General features: G+C 43.9%; 2 protein-coding genes across 2 annotated transcripts in view; one reads left to right on the top strand and one right to left on the bottom strand.

Annotated features, from left to right (window-relative positions):
• T265_10927 (hypothetical protein) overlaps positions 1 to 18,951 on the top strand; it is a gene marked incomplete at both ends in the record, with an annotated part of 63,623 nt that overhangs the window by 7,420 nt on the left and 37,252 nt on the right. The window contains one exon of the mRNA XM_009177442.1: positions 5,202 to 5,595. Coding sequence (XP_009175706.1) covers positions 5,202 to 5,595 — 394 coding nt within the window. The remainder of the gene's footprint in view (positions 1 to 5,201; positions 5,596 to 18,951) is intronic.
• On the bottom strand, positions 2,232 to 10,385 carry T265_10926 (hypothetical protein; the record flags this gene model as incomplete). Its single annotated transcript, XM_009177443.1, has 4 exons — positions 2,232 to 2,246; positions 2,295 to 2,625; positions 9,752 to 9,986; positions 10,319 to 10,385. The coding sequence occupies 4 exons, from the start codon at positions 10,383 to 10,385 to the stop codon at positions 2,232 to 2,234; spliced, it is 648 nt and encodes a 215-aa protein (XP_009175707.1).

Genomic DNA, 18,951 nt, shown 5'->3' on the forward strand with positions numbered 1-18,951 from the left:
GGTTGTGATCCACTTAAAGTCGGTGGCTTTTTCCACTTTATACGCCCATCGGATAGGCGCCTATCCGGCTACGTTACGTTTTCCGGTGAATTCCAGATAGAAGTAGTATTAGCATGGTGCAGTGTCATCTTCGAGCCGCGCTGTCAAGGGTTTAACGTCCGTGGAGTAGTATTAGCATGGTGCAGTGTCATCTTCGAGCCGCGCTGTCAAGGGTTTAATATACCGTCCGTGGATTGTTTGAGCTAGTAGTCTGGTTAACTCTCCAATGGTTTATCGGTTCATTTAAGGCTCCGGATGCCATACTTCGCCCTTCGTTTTAGTCGAGAAAATTTCTGTACGTTAAGTAATCGAATAAAAATCTCATCTCGCACCAGAGGTCATGCTTACAATTTCTTGGGGATTGTGGTAACATCCATTCCGGACTATGCTTGAGTATTTGAAGCGAGTTTGTCGCCTATGACAACCATGTCATTGATAGTATCCGCTGTTTCATCTCTTTCCAGCCTTACTATATTCAAATCAACGCGTTCCCATTACTGCATGTGGCGCACTCCTGGTCGACTACGTATATTCTACTTGAAATGCCCACTTATACTACCCCTTTAATCATATTGTACTTCTCGCGTAACCAAGTTTATCTTAAAGCATGCAATAATTCGACGACAAAACACCGGATTTCAGTCAGTTTGGTCGTCAGTGTGCAACAGTTCCTTGCACTGGACATGAACACTGTATAATCATATGTTAAGGGGAGCGCTTAGATGCCTGTGTCACGTGAGTGAGGCACTCGTGATCCAGTTTGTTTCGATCCTGTGACAAACCATTCTTCGTCTCGTGCATATGCATGGGTTTTGCCGTATGTGTGCAGTGTTGTGGGATTATTGAGGCTGGTACAACTCCGCCCGTCACCTTGCTTTTTAAGGATCGCAATTAACTTGGACAGACACGATTTTCGTCATCGCAACTATTCCATTCGTGCTTTAAATCGCGACTTATGTTACTGACCATTTGGGATCGATTGAGACCTAGATTCTTATAGTCAGAAGAGGTTCAGAAATTGCGGATCTAAAATACTGTGTTATTTAGCAGTACGCGTACGCCGCCATCGTTCATCCCACTTTTTGAGTAACGTCTGGCCTTCATTTTACTTCGGAAACATTTTATGTGTATGTACCTACGTATGTATGTATTATATGTGTGCCTCAACAATCAAGGCCTACCGAGGCCATTCTTCATGGCAAAGAGAAGTTATTTTTCAAAGAGATTGTCCATGAACTCTCCAAACAGTTGGGTGCAATACACATCGGTTGCCACTGAAAAACGTCCTGAGGATCGGGTTTCGTGCATCTCCAATATTAGCTAACACTAAACAACTGGGCAGCAGTAGATAGTCGCCGATCACTTAGCTCTCCTCTTAATTGGAGGTATTGAATGTTGTCAAGTTGAGAAGAGAATACAAGACAAACTTTTTTCATCGGATGTCACAAATTTTTACCTTGTCTTTTCATACTAATAATAATTACTCTTCGATGTAACAAATCCGAAAATGATCTGTGAACTGTGAATTTTCAACGCTGCAAGTAGATTGCGCCGAGGACCTTTGTGCTTCCGCTTACGTAGTTTATTCAGCCATACAAGAACATATCACTTCCATCTGCTACCTTCCTTTCCTTCACCGAAAAATTTGAAAATAGGGACGGGACCACCACCCTTTGGGTATGATGAACTAGCCAGCCTATTGCTGTTGACTTGTCCTGGTTGTTTAGGTGAGTGACTCTATGTATCAAAGTCGGGTCTTTTACACGGCAATACTGCTGGCTACTACCGAACAACAACTGTCAGTATCATTAGCGTCTCTGTGCCGCGTCTTCGGGTTCCATTCGTAGATTTGCGATTATACATGATAACCACTAGAGGCGTGCACAGTTTTACATCTTGGGTAAGATGTGTTGACCAAACTCTTAGAATAGCTGGATAAGAGTCCGTGATTGTCTCCATGTAACTCTAGACTTTAGACCCTGACATGGAGTTAGGGTGTCCCAAGGGCTGTTTAACCTCTTGCGTTCCACACTTGTTAGTACACCTTGGCTCTGTCGATTTCGATCGATATTGGGTCTGTTGCACTATGCAGGACCCCCCCCCCCCCGAGAAGAACTCCCAAGTAGTCCCTGCCTGTCGGGGACACTATTTGGGTGCACGCAATTTTTTGGTATGCAGTGGTCCTAGGTGAACTAAACCCCTCGGAACTGAAAAAGATACAAGCGAAAACAAATTTGGTTTTGTGGTAGATTTACCTGGAACCCAGCTGAATCTCTCGTTTGTGATGTGTTTACCGCGACGGTCGATTTGTTCTCTGCAGGTGAGAAGGAGTCTCCAGAGAGGCAATGTCTGCAACTCGGCTTGGAATGCAAATGCGGTTGAAGAAAGCATCCAAAACAGTGCTGATGAAGTGCAACACGTACCAAGCTGTAGAGGGAGTCAGTTGTAGTTTGCATATGCTCAGCTGAAATCTCCCGTACGAGGGAAACAGCCACTGGTAATCGTTCAGCTGTAGCTGAACGGTGCCTAGTTGCCATGCCACACGAAGGAGGCACGAGGGCCTGGATACTGCCAGGTTGCCCAAACCTAGGCAGGGGAAGTCGAGAGGCAGAGGTCAGGTTCAAACCACGGACCTTTCGGTCAGTAAATTCGCGCTCTAACCACTTGGTTCATCTCGCCCCAGTCACTGGTAAACTTCCAGCAACAGGGAGTCTTGGTTTACTGCATTGAATCATTGTACGTACTAGCGACTTATTGGCTTATCTGGACAGGATGTTGCAAATCGGTTCCACAACTGCCTTGTGTGCAGCTTGTGGCTACAACTTTAAGTGGATAGAGCTGTGTACATATTAGATTGACTGCTTACCTAATTAAAACAATCAAATATGGTCAATCCCAAGGCTTTACGAAGAACGCTTTTTAGGGGAGGAGATCGCTATGCTAGAAGCAAGCATATCTCTCATAGCATCAGTACATCTCTCGGTAGAGAAAAATGTTTCATATCCCCAAGTTGGATCAGTGCAAGTGGGAGTGTACAAAGTCGACCAACAAGTGAGGGAACGACTAACTGTCTTCCTAACATAGCGGTATTTCTAGCTAGTCCCCTGGTGAAGTCAAATTTCACTCGGGTCCTGATGAAGTCCTTTATCTTCGTACTTCATGTTTTCTTCTGCTGGTTTAATGACCGTGACCCATTTTCCACTGCCAGATCATGCATTCCGATTTCTTTATTCGCCTTCGAAATAATAACCCCCTCTAAAAAATCCTCACTATCAGCAAGTTCAGTGGCATTGTCATAGGAAGTTCCTAGCAGCTCGGTGTCGCATCGTCGCAGCTAATGGAGGACGGCTGATCTTGTTTTGAGGGATGGTTAGTGTGTTACAGGTGGTGTGGGAAAATAATGACACGGGGCCGCTCCTGAGGCCTGTCACTTTTGGATGGCTGCGACAGGCGTAAATTTTGCGGACTATGGATAGGCACACAGCAGAGGTATCAGATTTTTGGTTCGTGACTCTTCTAACTCTCCGCAAGTCACTTTCGTAAGCCCCGTTTGTTAGGATATGACTTCCTTGAATATTCGAAGCATTTGCAACCTAAATACTAGTAGTCGTCCAGCCGAACACCCTTGCGGTGTCTAGCTGCAATGCCACCCGATGAAGGCACGAGGGCTAACGTACTGCCAAGTTGCTCAGGCCCGGACAGGAGTAGTTGGGTTCAAACAATGTACCTTCCGGTCAGAATGTTCGCGCCTTAATCATTGAGCCATGTCAAGCTCTACTTGCAGCTTGACCGACTGACAAACACGATGAGCCCGCATCTAATCCGTACCTCATCATTCCTCAGTGCACCAAGTTACTGGCACTTCTAACCTTATTTCACCAAATCCGATGTGACCATGACATTGGCGTAGCCCTGGTAAAATATGACAAGGTGAACCTGTGTATAAGTGTTTGGATACGTTGCCCAATTGTACTGATCGCTGTGCGCCATCTGAGGCGAAAAATTTACTTCCCTATGGTATGCTACAATAATGTTAGAAGTCGTGCCAGAGATGTTGGCATACATTAATAACTGTTTGCATGCTGTCTTCAGGAGGGAACCCACTGTGTATTTGCGTGGTATTCGCCCGTTCCATACTTGATTTCCTCAAGCACAGAACATGGTTGATATCGTTTTCTCTAGGTCGTCTTTCCTTCCGGGGGGATGTCGCTACTTAATGTGAAGTGTCAGTAGTTAATCTGGCTGTGGATCGGCCGCAGAAATGCTTGCAAAGTATTGCAGTTCACCTCTTCAATTCTCGCCGAGTCTTCAGCGATAGTTGGACACCAGTGAAAAGCCTTATCTGCTTATGTTTGTGGGGTTGAGCATTTATCTGGTGCAGTTATTCCTCGTGACAGTTCGAAGAACGTTGAGCATTGGGTTGGTTTCTCGCTAACCCACTACCTGGGTCGCCATAAAATGGTTTCCGACATACGCTTTTTCGCATCTGTTGTAACTTCCTCAACATAGGATTAGAATGTCACGATGAAACGCCATTTTCCATAATCCTATTCTTGGATAGAAGAGTTGGTAGTTACAATTTACCGTCTATCGTGTTTGACTGACTGAGTGATCATTTCTCCATCCTGTAAATCTGTTGTTTTTGATGACTTATGCTGGTCATTTTGCTGTTGAAAAGGTACGTCTTCGGCCCGTTTTAGCTGGTCATAATCAACAGTCGATAACAAAGTTTCGCGAAGTGCCGAGCGGCGTAAAGTGTGCTTGCTTAAGTGGCCCTTAGGTGAACCTCTTGGTGAGTATCTTGTAAGGTGTGAGAAAATTCATGCCATTTCTGAACTAATAAAAAGTTTTAGTGTTTATTCATTCGGACTCTCGGTGGTCAGAGTGTACTTTACTACTACCTCGGGTTCAAGATCCACCATTCACGTATGGACACTTGGGATTTAATGATGGTGTAGCTCATTTCACTGAGTTGACATTGCTTGCTACCATTTATTTACGTCACGAATGTATGGTTTCACTAACTGTGTCAAGGTGGCAGTGTTCTCGTCATTCAACAGACATGTCCGACTAGTGAGATTTTCTTAAAAAAGACTTTACTTTTGAAAGGCATGCTCAACTCATCAATATTTTTGCGGCATTCTCATTGGGTTGCTTTACAGACGGTCAGTCTCCTGGACTGTTACCAGAAGATTTAAATCACAGTGTGAATACCACCGAACGCCTGGCGGAAGCTCTGAAGGTAAAGCTGATTCATTTGCGAGATAGGGCAGTGAGTGGTTCTGCTCTCGAGATTCAATCTCGCATTGAGAACAATGGACCTGCATGTGGTAGTACGTCGTCAGAATCTACTCCAATTTCCTTATCATTCCCTTCTTACTTGGTTCACAATGAGTCTGCTGAAGGCTGTGTGCAACTGCAAAGCTCATCGTACCAACCCAGTCCAGATCGCTCCGCACCAACACCTAGCACAGACGTTTCTTCTGTAACCGGTCCTGTCGTGCGGGAGTATTTACTCCGAAAGGAAACACCTGCGGATGACTTTGTAGATGTCCGGTTAGTTTTATTCATCCAGCTCATTATTTGGTATTTTGAAGATTTATGCACTCCATGTTCTGGTTATCTTGTAGTGCGTCTCCGTGCCGGTACGATCGTTTAGGGCAATCCTGTGAATAGGACAACGCAGTTGTACAGTTCTCCCTCCCTGGTGTGACCTCTCTAATAAAACGTGTGTTCACGCTCCCGCGGCGTTTTACACTTTGCTATCAAATGTACTGGAGAAATGCGGTTTGTTTTTTGCTGGTTTATGCGACTCTTATTTTCTGTTTATTAGAGGCTAACCAACACCATATTGTAGCCTTGTCAAACTGCCTGGCTGAAATTCAAATGTACGGATCCCTATACAGAGACACGCACATAAAACGACTAAACAGACATGTACGTATTCCCCACTAACCTTCTCGACACTCCAAGCAAGATGTCCAATTTCGCATGTATCTGAATTTGCCTAAGTGACCTGTGGTTCGACTACTACAACGACATGGTAAGTGACCACCGCCTGTAGTGATGCACATGATTGACGTTAGGGGTCATATGGTGGCAAAACAGTGGATAGTACGGTTGAGTTAACAGATTTACTGCGCTCACAGAGGTTTTGTTAACCGATTCAGCGGAGCATAATCACCTTACCATGGGCATTGCTGATTGGCACTCAGCTAATATCGATCATTTCAACCTCTGATTTGATTGGCGTTGTGAATACTCTTGGCAGACCCACTTTTAGATCCAGAGGATGAAGGTTGTTCAAAAAAACAAAGTCGGAAAAGTTTAGTGACAGTCGCAAAGCAGTCTTTCTCTCATGAAGGCAACTAGACAAATGGTGTTACAGCCAAAACGGTATCTTTGACTAACCCGTATTACCAGAACTCCCAAGTAGCCAAACTAGTCAGCTGGCTTTCTGTTCAGCAGTATTAATGTGAAACATAAGCGCGTAGAACCACACACATACGAACAGTAGATACTCGTCTGCAATACGTAAGGCTACAAACAAGGCGAGCGAAACCGATTAGAACACATGAGAAAGTCACGTGTGCACAAGGGGGATCACAAATTGCTTTTTGGTCTCAAGGTCAAAAAACAGATTGGATCGAACAAAAATCACTAGATCTCGTACATGCTCTAAACAGGAGAACAGGACGGGATTTACAAATAAGAATGGACAAAGCGTTGGTGATCTACATTGTTCGAATAAGGGTTGATACAAATGGTATGAGCGCTAGGAGAAAAGTGGATGGGAATGCACCCGCAGCTTTTTAGTTGCAAAATATAGGAATGGTTTGTGCTGATGACTCATGGACCTAAGCACCTCTTGTGCATCCAGCGTAAATTACACAGGGCTTTTGTTGGTCAAGATAATGCTTCTTGCTAGACTTGAAGAATGCATTGTTTATGATAGAATCCCACTAGGGGACCTGCTCAGCGCTGATGAAACAGGCACATTACTTTTTTAACCCCTTGTGACAAAAGGAGTTTGCGTAGTTGGCGGAAGTCTGTGCCCTCGTTTTGACTGGATGCTTTTTGACGGAAGAAAAGTTGAAAACCCTTAATGCTTAGAATCTCAGCTAGTAGCCAAGATGCTTCTGGGACATCGACAGAACAAGATACACTGGCATTAAGTACAGTGCCAACAAGTGTTTAGATTGCGCCCCAGCTGTGAGTGGGCTTACTGATTCAACTGCAATTTTCGGGGCCAAAAACGAGAACTGCACAGTGCGTTCTTCGTTGAAAATGCTTCACATCATATCAGTGTTCCTCCAGCACCACACGGAAGTTTGTGGGTGTGATACCGTATCACTTAAACTGTGAGACTGTCATTGCGAGAGACCTATGCCGATCCGCCTGATCGGTATGTAAAATCTATTGAATACTAGTGATCCAACCCTGGTAAAATCGTCGACACCGTTAGATGCAACGTTGTGACATAAAAATGTATGCGCCGCCATATAGCTTTCTGCAATCATCAAATGCTTCGCTGAATATGGTTTCAGTGCAGGTGATCTGTTTTCATACGAAATGTTCATTTTCTATTTTCCATGGTTAAAGTTAAGCTCTTTGGTGACCGGAGCTTTTAGTATTTATTCCTTCATTCAGTAACTTAGAAAATATCAAGCACGTGGGTGAATTCACCATAAAATTTGTTGGCCACGCCTCGAAAACAGTCTAAAACCCACATTGACGAATTCGTTGTGAAGTTATTTTCATGATAATCGTAGATTGTTGAGGGGTCTGCATTCACATTACTCTCGTATGAACAGTTTTCCTCTTGCCCTGGCGCACTTATTCTGATGAGTTCAAACCAAAGAACGACTCGAGTTTCGCTTTTTTTAAGACCATCTGTGCACCTCATCAAACGAAAAGGGTTTGAATGCGCATAAACGTACTCGTCACATTTGATATCGGGTTACAAACATCGTTTCAGAAAAGTCTGGAAAAAAATTAGTGGGCTTAGTGCTGGGCCATATTCCTTTTTTGACATCAAACGTCCGTCAGATGAAGTAACTAAGTTACAAGATTGGCCGAGTTTTAATGCAGACGAAGAGCCAGTCAACGAGGCCTCATTGGCTGCAGTCCTAATCACCGTTGCGTACTGGCTAAGGGTCTCCTTTATTTGATTGATTGTGTTTGATAAATGTCAAAGGAGCCTGGAATCAAACTTGGAGTGCCACCACATTTTCGGTATGCGATACTTGAAACACAATAATACTCCCACATCACTGAGTGCTAAGTCACTGAATATGTCTATCGTTTCTGTCCAAATAGCTTTCTTGGCTGGTGAATAACTCATTAAACGGGGGATTTACTTAAGCTCCCAGAATTCGACTGAATGTTGGCCCCGCAAGTCTGAAATACAATATCAGACCGCACTGATATGTGGCACCGCAAGTCAACTGAAATACAATCATCAGACCGCAATCCCCCCATGGATTTACAAAGCGACGGAAGTAGAAATTATCCAGCAATACGTAATTTCACACACTTTCCATATCTCGATCTTCTGGTAAGGTTACAGAATAAGACAACTAGTTGTTGCAGTGTTATTTTTCTAGATCAACCAGTGAGTGAAGCGCGTTATTTCAGCAAAATTTACTTCGATCTCCTGAATACTGTGCTAACTGAAGTATAAGGTGGGCGTTGTGTAGGACGTCCATAAACGTGTTATAAACAAGATTTAACTGAGTTTCCCCCTAACACTAAAATTGCGTTTCACGAAATCTCCATTGAATATTTTAAAATCTTACACTACCAATAGCTCAGAAGATGGGCACGATTCGCCCGATGAGTGGAAGTTCTATCGAAGTCACTCGATCAGCCACTCAGCACGTTTGACCACGTAACGTGGATTCTGTGATTGCACGTTGAGTTGAGCTATATCCTGTCTAATTGCGAGTCATTCCCATTGCCGATCAACCTCTCGGGTTTTCAACTAATTACCGGGATGTCGCATGTTCGAAACTCCATGGAGTTTCTTTTGATTCATACTGGTAATCATTCCCAATATAGGTGAAACAAGCGTACATTACCTCTCGGCTTTTCACCACATATTGGTTTCACTTACATATCGAAATCTCCATTAAAAATGAACATTGTCCAGTGTTAAAACTTGTTGCTGCAATACGCGGTCAATTTTAACCCATGTCCGTACCCTAAAAGCAGGTGGGACACGTGTTGGACTAGAACGGTGTCCACACACTTATTTAGGTAACAACAAAGAACGTAAATTTGTGGAGTTACGGTGCCCCACTGAAGACGCCATCAACGAACGTATTGGAACTGATCCAATTAATTAATCACTAAGGGCAAGAAAACTTTAGAAGTACAGAGCTGGAAGATGCACAAGAAACCTGGTGAGAAAGTCATTGAAGAAGCAGGGGATGAATTTGGTTTGAATATGCACCTAATCAGTGAAACCAATCACTAAATTGATGACGTCTGATTAACCGGTTAGATACCAGGAAGAAAAGGCAACATAGTCAAACAAATAAACTGAAAAGAATCAGAATACAACGGAGTGCTCATTAAGAGCGGATCAACCAAAACAGGGATGGAAAACGTATAAAGTAGGAGGTGTAGGAATAAGCAATCCAATCGAAACAATAAACTAAAGAAAAGGCCGTCTCTCAACTAGTCAATCACTCAAAAAGGCAACAGATACTCTTCAAAAGTTATATAAATACACGCAGTCGAGCAGGAAGTAACTGGCCAACCATGCACTGATAATGTCTCCTCGTTCGGTGAAGAAACGTCTAAAAGCGAATGACCCACTTCGGTGAAATAATCAACAGCAACCTGCTCAGCAACCAATAAACTATCCCAACCACCAATATTTCGGCACGCCTCAACAATGTCCAGTCGGATCAGAGCGCTGTGTGCAGTCGATCGGACAGCAACTCAAACTGAAGTCAGAAGTAGACTACAGGAAAGTGGATAAAATGTGGGTTTGATTTAGGCGGAAATTAAGAGGAGCATATCTCCTGATATCAAGATCCAACAAAGAAGTGGGTTGGTACAGCCTTTATCCCAAAACAAAAATACCAGAGGTTAGTTGAAGGATGATAAACACATTCAAGATTGGAGCAATTTTCCGGGAATGTAAAACGTTAGGTTCATTACTGGTGCAATTGAAGGAACACCTCCCTGTTGAAAAAACTAGAAGTTATATGCACTTGTTCTATAAAAATGGCAATGCATTTTCATTTCCCGCCAAACACCGCTGGCTTACGGTCAGGCTTTCGAGCCAGAGGCTTTGGTTGAGGACCCAAATCGTCCTCCTGTCTAGGTGTGGGCATCCTGGCAGTGTCTCAGTACATTTACAACCGTGACTTGTACACGTAAGAATAATCTCATGCCACATCAACCATCGCGTGGTGTCCTTAGCCGAATCTCCTTACTTGCTGCATGTAGCAGGCGTGTAAGCGAAAATATTCTAATGCTGACGCCTCTCTTGGATTGTCTCGTATTTTCGCTTGCACTTTATCACACCAAGTTCGAATACTCTTCCCAAAGATCCCAACGCTATGATTAACTGCTCTGTTTGCCATGCATCACGCCCAGCTGCAGCTCCTGTGTGTCCGACTTCAGTAACAACTTTAGACGCTTCGAAGTCTGTGTTCGAATCCCTACCTTTAATGTTCGCACACTGAAGCAAGCAGGACAACACGAGGCTCGTGCTCGTACGCTGGATTTCCTCTTCACTGATGTATGATGTCTTTCAGAAACAAAGACAGGGCGCAAGTACTGATATCAATCTGACTGCCCTCTGGCCCTCTTCCAGGTTCCGGTTGTGCAGTCCTGGTGATGCATCTGGATGTGCCGGCGCAGGCCGAGTGGAAGTGTCTTTTTGATTGGACACCCGTTGATAGTCGCCTCTGTTTTGTTTGTTTGGCGATGTCTGTAGAAGAATCTCTAGAAAACGAGGTCCATCGCACCCTGTTTCTTGTGGCTGCTTCAGGTTGTGCCGATCATAGACTGTTCCTTTGCAGTACCAGCTTTCAGACCAGCGGAAATCGCTTGAAAACGTGGTACTCACCAACGAACCAACCCCGAATCCACAGAGACTACATCACCGTCAAAAATCGTTCAGTTGTGGTACCATTTCGGTGCCCAGCTGCCATGCCACCCGAAGGAAGCATGAGGGTTGGTACGACACTGCCAGGTCGCCCGAGCCTAGACAGGATATGTCGAGATGTAGTGGTTGGTTTCCGACCGCGGACCTTCCGGTCAGTAAATTTGCGCTCTAACCACTGAGTTATCTTGCGCACATCGCCCCATCAGTTACCGGTGGTGAGCGTCCTTCACTGTCTACCGCTCCGTCCCAAATACTAGTGTTAACTCCGGCTATGTACTTCTGTCCCTCTGCTTTTCATTACGCTTTTCAGGTTTACGCAAAACCCGCACACCTCGCTCAGCGATTGAGAAGCTAGTGGACCCAGAAATCAGACCTATCAGACCTGGAACCTCGAGCACCTGCCGGACGGTCCGATAACGGATACCAACGGCCACTGGGAAAAGATGTCCAAAGCGCTACTCAATGCCGGAACTTCATTTTGCGGCGCAACCCAGCCAACGTCGTTTTAACCTTGAGTCTCTGTTGGGACCATGGTTTTGCTGGAGGTCCAGCGGTAAATTTCCCCTGGCCGCATCCACAGTTCAGCCCGACGCATCATACGAGAGCTAAAACTGAGTGTCCGTGCTGACCAAGAATCTTGATGGAACCGAAAGGCCGAAGAAATGGAAGATTCGAAAAATTCTGGAAGCGTCCGCACACTCTTCCACTTCATTTGTTCGACTGGTCCTCGTAAGCTACTTGCCAGCGAAATCATCAGGGACGAAAGTGGCCCTGATATCCAGCAAAGGAGAACGTTTGGACAGCTGGGCACAGTGCTTCGGCCAAATTCAGTTGGCTACCTAGTACCTCTATTCCTTAATGCCGGCCTTCAACAGAATGGTGGGGATTGTGAATATGGAATCCTCTTCGGCCTTAGAAGTGTTCAAATGTATATCTCTACTCAAGCTTCATTGTGCTGCTAGTCCTGATGACCTTCCACCCGCTCTTTTCAAGCATGGCGGTGAATTCCCCAGTCAGTGCCTGTCTAGCCTATTTGGTTTTATCGGGGGAGAACAGACCATTCCATATACCTGGCGCTATTGATGATGATGGTGATAATTATGGTGATGATGAATATGTGGTTAATAATGGTGCTGGTGGCGAGGGTGATGTCGATGATGGCCACAGTGATGATGTTGATGATCGTGATGGCGATAGTGTTGGTGATGGTGATTTTGGCAATAATGATGTCGATGAGGATGATGCCGGTGATAGTGATGATGATAATGACGATGGTTAGGATGGTGGTGATAATGTCGATTACGACCATGATGGTAGGGTTGGTACTGTCGGTAGTGATCATAATGACGACAACGATAGTGGTTATGATGGTAATGATGATGATGATGACGATGCAGACAGCTACCAGTTTTCGAGAAATACACATTTACAAATCAATTTGGTTTTCACGAAAGACTCAACTGAATCCCTCGTTTATGATATTCTACAATTGAATGTGCTGCACACAGGCCGCCTCATGATTCAGTTGGCACGGTATTCGAGATATCGCAGTATATTTTCATAGAAGAAACTACTCACAAGGTTGCTGAAAACTGCGACAGCCCACGACCGGTTGCGCCCTTCTTGGGGATCATCAGGTAGGCGCAGCCCCCGAGTTTCCGTCAACCTTATGTTCTACTTGAACGAGAGATTCAGTTGAGTCTCTCGTGAAAACCAAATTGATTTTCAAATGTGTGTATTTCTCGAAAACAGTCCAATTAGGGTTCAAGTAGAACATAAGGTTGACGGAAACTCGGGGACTGCGCCTACCTGATGAGCCCCAAGAAGGGCGAAACCGGTGGTGGGCTGTCGAAGAGTTTTCAGCAACCTTGTGAGTAGTTTCCTTTGCGAAAAATCAACCGGTTGTTTTCCATTCTGTTCCGAACGTGTTGAATTGTGTGGGCGTTTTTCGTTCGTATGTGGCCGAAATTACCAGGATTTATTTGGACACTGTAAAATCCAGTTTCAAAGCGTTCGCCGATGCTGACAGCGTCACAAAACTGTCCGATGGAGCTTATTCTACTAAGAGCTAACGATCATATTTCTTTATGTAGAATCTTACATCCCTTTTTGGTAGTAAACACTGAACCTCACCTTGGAACTTTCATCCCTAGTTAAAACTATTGCAGTTCCTCACCGCCGCATTCAGTACCCTCAATGGCTTTTACCTTGAAATGGGTTTGATAATTCGACTTGACACGAGTGTTTTCCATCCCTTTTTCAAGAGATCAGGTTCTGAGTAGATCATAGATGAATTTGAAAGTTCCGCGGTCGAATGGAGCCGGTTGACGTCATTCAGCAAGCTTTAATGGACTATAATGAACTCGGATGATTTGAGTTGCTCATTGTCGGCAAACCGGTAAAATATACGTATGTTTATGCATATTTCCCATTTATAAATCGCAATGTAGTTGCTTGAGATTCGAGCTACTGCTGACTAAGTGGTTAGTGCGCGGACCGACCTGAGAGTTTGCTGTTAGAACCTAATCTTATCATCTCGACTACTTCCGATAGTCCTCACCGTTATCATTATTATTATTATTACTATTATTATTATTATCATTTCTATCTTCATCACGATCGTCACCATACCCATCGTCCTCATCATCACCTGCATCATTGTCACCGTTTGCATCATCCGTGTTACCATAATCGTCTTCAGGATCATCCATATTCTCACCAATACCATCGCCATCATCATGGTCACCATCATTAGCACGATGACCATTATCATCATTGTGTCCATCAGCACGGTGACCCTCATGGCCATCGGTCACCCTGCTTCTGATTATTACTGTTATCACCATTATCATCACTATCATTATATCGTCATCACCACGATCATGATCATCAGCATCATCATCGTCATCATATCTGTAGTCGAACTGTGAATTAACCATCTTAGGCTTCTGCGACCTGTGTTCAGCCATTACGTTGGAATTTTAAGCACAGCTGAAGTCAGCATGTTTAGCCTTAGCGAGAACTACTGTCTGCAGCCTTAGAAACAGTAATCTGTTTCTCAGCCAAGTAAGGGATTTCCATTTGTCTAAGTGAAATTTCTTCTCCTCCGACATCATTTTAACGACCGTGCCACTGAACAAAACTATATTTGTAACCTTGTTGTCTGCAGTCGTAGAAGCATTTCATTCCTTCCTCGAAAATTAAACAACCACTTTCAAAAGTGTCTCCCCTCGGTAGCGAAAAAATGTTACTTTTGAGGATCGGATACTTTCGACGATTCACCCTTTTGTCTGACCAATATAGGGCAGCAAATCCATTTGTGAGGCCATATTTGCTAAGGTTCATAAACAAAAGCGCGATCTCGCGCTGCTGTTTTCAGTCTAGATGCGTTGGCCGGGCTTCTTTAAAAGTGGATTAAATTGGAGGACATTATCCCGGGGTTATTTGTGATGGTTAGTTTGGTTACTTCATCATTGGGGATTTGGTAATTTTAACGTCATGGATAGGACCTTCAGAACATTCTTCGGACCGATTCATGAAAACATTAGGCCAGGTGTGCAGATTCGTATAAACTCTGGGAACATAAAGTTTAAAGTTGGGCGCTACTTTACCTGTAGTAAAAAATGGATATTCATGATACTGACATTCCAAATTACTAGGGATTTAGAGAAAATGATTGTTTCCGGCAGCATATATTTATAACAACCCATTGTTGCCACCTCGGTCAAGAAGACCATCGCAATTTGGTGGGTCGGTATCACAGTGATGGAATCAATGTAATTTTTTTTCGTTTTCCCCGTTGTTAGTAGAAGATGTGTGTATTTAGTTCCCGATTCGTAGCAAAACCCAACGAACCTTGTAGCCCGAAGTTTGGCCTCACGAAGCGTGCACAGCAATGAATCCAAAGGTTGTCTTCTGAAAGGATAATCTTCTGATGGGTTCAAAGCGTCTTCCAGTTGGTTGAACCATGACGTTTTTTGATTGTAGCTTGAAACATTGTAGATGGTGACTCACTTTTGTCGTGCTACTAGAAGGCACTCACAGAGATGGTGATTCTGACCGCAGTTGTCGTATTATTCCTGGTCTTTCGTCTTGGCTATTCGAGTTGTTTGAACCATTCTTCTCAGGGTGCATGCAACTTGTGTGTCTGACGAAAAGTTATAAGGTGTAACATTCAAACCCTTATTGAAGAGGTTGTCTGTTAGGCGGAGTACCACAGCACTTCTGCAACGAGAAAATCAGACAATTTGGACTCCACAGCAGCCATAATGGAGGGAGGGTTGAATGCATAGCAGAATTTTCTGGTGAGCTCTAGTTACGAACAGAGTCCAACTGACCAGTTGACCCTGTGAACCACACTATATCAACCAGAATATCGGAGAACAGGTGTCGATGATCTGGTCAACAACGACAGTCAATCAACCCCTTCGGGATGCTACTGGCAACTTCGGCGTCACAAACTTGCCGGGTATGCAGGTCTCATATAATCATCATTTCTTCAACTCAGGCCAACAAACATTGGAAATCAGTCAGTCAGAAAGATTTTTATCTTTAACTTGCTTGCTGCAAATCCAACCCTGTGTGCCTGAAGCCTTATTTCGCCTCACCGCGAATATGAAGCGGACAACTTCGCCAATGAACTAGCATTCGACTGAAGTCAGTGATTTATGTCGGAAGAGTTCCAGAAGTGGTTGGGTTGATTGATACGCTATCGTTCCGAATTTGAATTTGGAATTTCTCCTGAACAGTATTCATCACATGGTGCTTCAACAAAAGGGATATCCGGGGTGCCTGAACACTGGTATAACCCAATAGATACAAGCAGAACTATTTAGTTTACCTCCAGCAACCTCAGCGTCACAAATACCTGACCCACATGTCCCATATGATAATCGTCTTTGTCTCGGATCAATGGGCACTGGAATGCATTTAACTGTTATTTAAGCCCCGAAACGTCGAGTATTTCAGGAAAAACTTATTGAACATCTTCAATGGTCGAGCCAATGCATTCCGATATGTGTACTCATCCAAGAAACTTGCTGTGTCTATGGTTCCCTCATTCGTTTTTCAGCCGTTTCGTAAAGAGAATGAAGCGCTAGTTGTCCATAGCTTAAAGGTACAAGTCTGTCTATGGTTCCTGAACTAGGAACCATGAACAACTCAGTTTTACTGAAATGGACGTCTCATGTAGACTATTCACAAGCAACGACCGCTGAATGTCTTTCGGAGTGAATTTAACGACAATAAGTGCCATCTCCATATTGACTTCCAACTTTTCATGCTGTGAAACTGATGATTTCCTGTTCCGCTTAATATTCTCCATAGGTTTGTTAATGGTTGCATTTCCTTTCATTGAATTTATTGTTTCCCTTTTTCTTTCCCTAGACTCAGAAAGATTTCCGCCTTATTGTCCATTAATTAAAATACACTTCTGGGTGCAGCGGGATCTCGGGATATCTTGAAGCAAACATATTGATGCGCATTCCGACATTACTTAGCGAATTCCTTCGAACGCTTCTCACACTATAAGCCAGTCAGTCAATAAAAGCAATTCAACCCCATTTACTTGCTCCAAGTACGACTTCAACTAAATCAGACCTTACTTGATTGGTATCCTAGATAATCCAACTGCCCTTCATATTAACCTCGCGTCTCGTTTATTTTCGTAGAGCCTTTACTGCTGGATATTTCAGGATGATGTTTTCAACGTATATCAAAGTGCTCTGTCATTTACATGTGGTACCCTTCAAATTCGTTTGCTGAAAATTAATCTCCGGATGCGTAAAACCTTACTTGAGCTGACTTGGTCAGAAATAGATCAACTATCCCGTCTACTGAAACAGGAGAGAACAGACGACAGAAGCAGTTGCATATCTACGAATTGGAAGCATCACTCGCACTCGCACACCCCAGCGAAAGACCCATTGTTACGTTATAGCTTCATTTTCATCACTCACTCACAATGAGAATCATGCGTACAATCAAAGTTTGGGTTCGCTAATTTCACATTTTAACCAAACTTTTTGCCTGACGATTGGTTGTTTGTTCGTCGATGTCTACCCGTTTGACAGCAAACCGGATACAGCCAAATACCAACGGGTATTTCCATGATGAAATTGTACCCTACTTTAAATGATGTCCCTCCGCATCAAGCTCTCTACCACGATCATGAATACACCGTAGCCGAAACCCGGCACCTGTCAAGCTGAAAAGTGAAATTTCATACCAAAACGGGAACCGCCAATGTTGCGGCTTCAATGTGAAACTGATTTATCTTGAAACCGCGCTGATTATATTTCCTGCCTTGGTTTGACCGTTTTGAACAACGCAGTCAAGAGCAGTGCTCCTCAAGTATACCAGTATCCTGTTGGGGTCATCAATTTATCTCTCGGAGGCAGAATGGTTTGACTTAAAACCATTATTTCGGACTTGAATTTGAAACCTTGATAAATATTTATCGTTTGGCCAAAAAGCAGAATGTCCAGAACAGGTGAACATTAGTATACTTAAACGGATGTAAACAGGAATTTTGTTCAGCACTACTCTTCGACCGTTGGGGGTGCATTGCAAAGGCTATGAGAACCCTATCCATAAAAAACGACAGCATTTGGTTTTGAAAGAACCTACTAATGAACCACGCCTTATCACGACGAAGAAATTACCGGAGGGAAACGTCATCAAAAACATCTACAAGACGCACGAAAATAATTTCGGCCCATTACATTAGAATGGCAACAAAATAAACGGCAAAACAGGATGGAATCGTTCAATCGTACGAATCTACCAACATGACATTAGCTGGCGAACATGGCACTCGTGTGTTTGAGTCAGACCAGAGCATAAATTGCTTACGTCAAATTACGTCGCCTCTAGTCAAACTACCGTTGTTTTGGCTTCTGAGATTATATTCTCAGGGCCTGAGAACGAGAAACCAAAACCAACCATTGGGCAGTTCACTTTGTACCGAGGATCCGCTGATGATATATGGGCACTAACTTGAATGATTCTTGGCACACTTCCAGCTCAAACTGTCTGGCCATCAGTTTCTCTGTGAAAGCTGAAATCGGCTGTGGTCTCATCTCCTGAGAACCTTGGATCCTTGTGTTGAAAGCGAAACGGTGCAGCGAGGTACATATAGTGAGACCCACTCTGGTTCGTCAGTATGCATACTTTGCAAATTTTTCCCCTATGACTAAGAGACTAAATAGTAGTGGAATGATTGTTTACCATGATAAACAGATTTCCTGAAAGAACTGCGCTGCATATCATTTACTTTACCTGGCCCGGTTCATAATTGCAACACTAAAATCATTATACGGTATGCAGAAAGTGAAATCTTGTTGATGCTCTCTCTGAGAGGCGCTCGGTGAAATTTCCCTATAAAACTACCCAATTATGGCTTCCGAAGTTTGGCCGAGTTTCACTTCAGCATAATCACATCGCAGCTGAAGTTTTCGCTGACTGTTATGTCTATTTGTTTATATGCCTATACCGAACATCGTATATTAGACTTACGACGCGATCTCATTCTAATAGGATACGCTAGCATCACCCGTGGGCACTGCGGATCCCGTTCAATCACCACCACTTTGAACCTGCTCGGAACTACCCATCAAAGGTCGGTCTCCAGCCCGGCAGCCTCCGCAACTTCCTCAAAGTCCTCCAGGAAGGTCCGAACATCCCCATCCTCAAAGGGTTGCGGCCACGGGAGCTTCATCCTTATCCTGGTCACGACACCAAATGAAAGGAAGAAGGCCTTCGCTGCGGAGTTATTTATTCGGAAATGC

The sequence above is a fragment of the Opisthorchis viverrini genome, assembly GCF_000715545.1.
Source record: "Opisthorchis viverrini unplaced genomic scaffold opera_v5_429, whole genome shotgun sequence".
Taxonomy (NCBI): Eukaryota; Metazoa; Platyhelminthes; class Trematoda; order Opisthorchiida; family Opisthorchiidae; genus Opisthorchis; species Opisthorchis viverrini.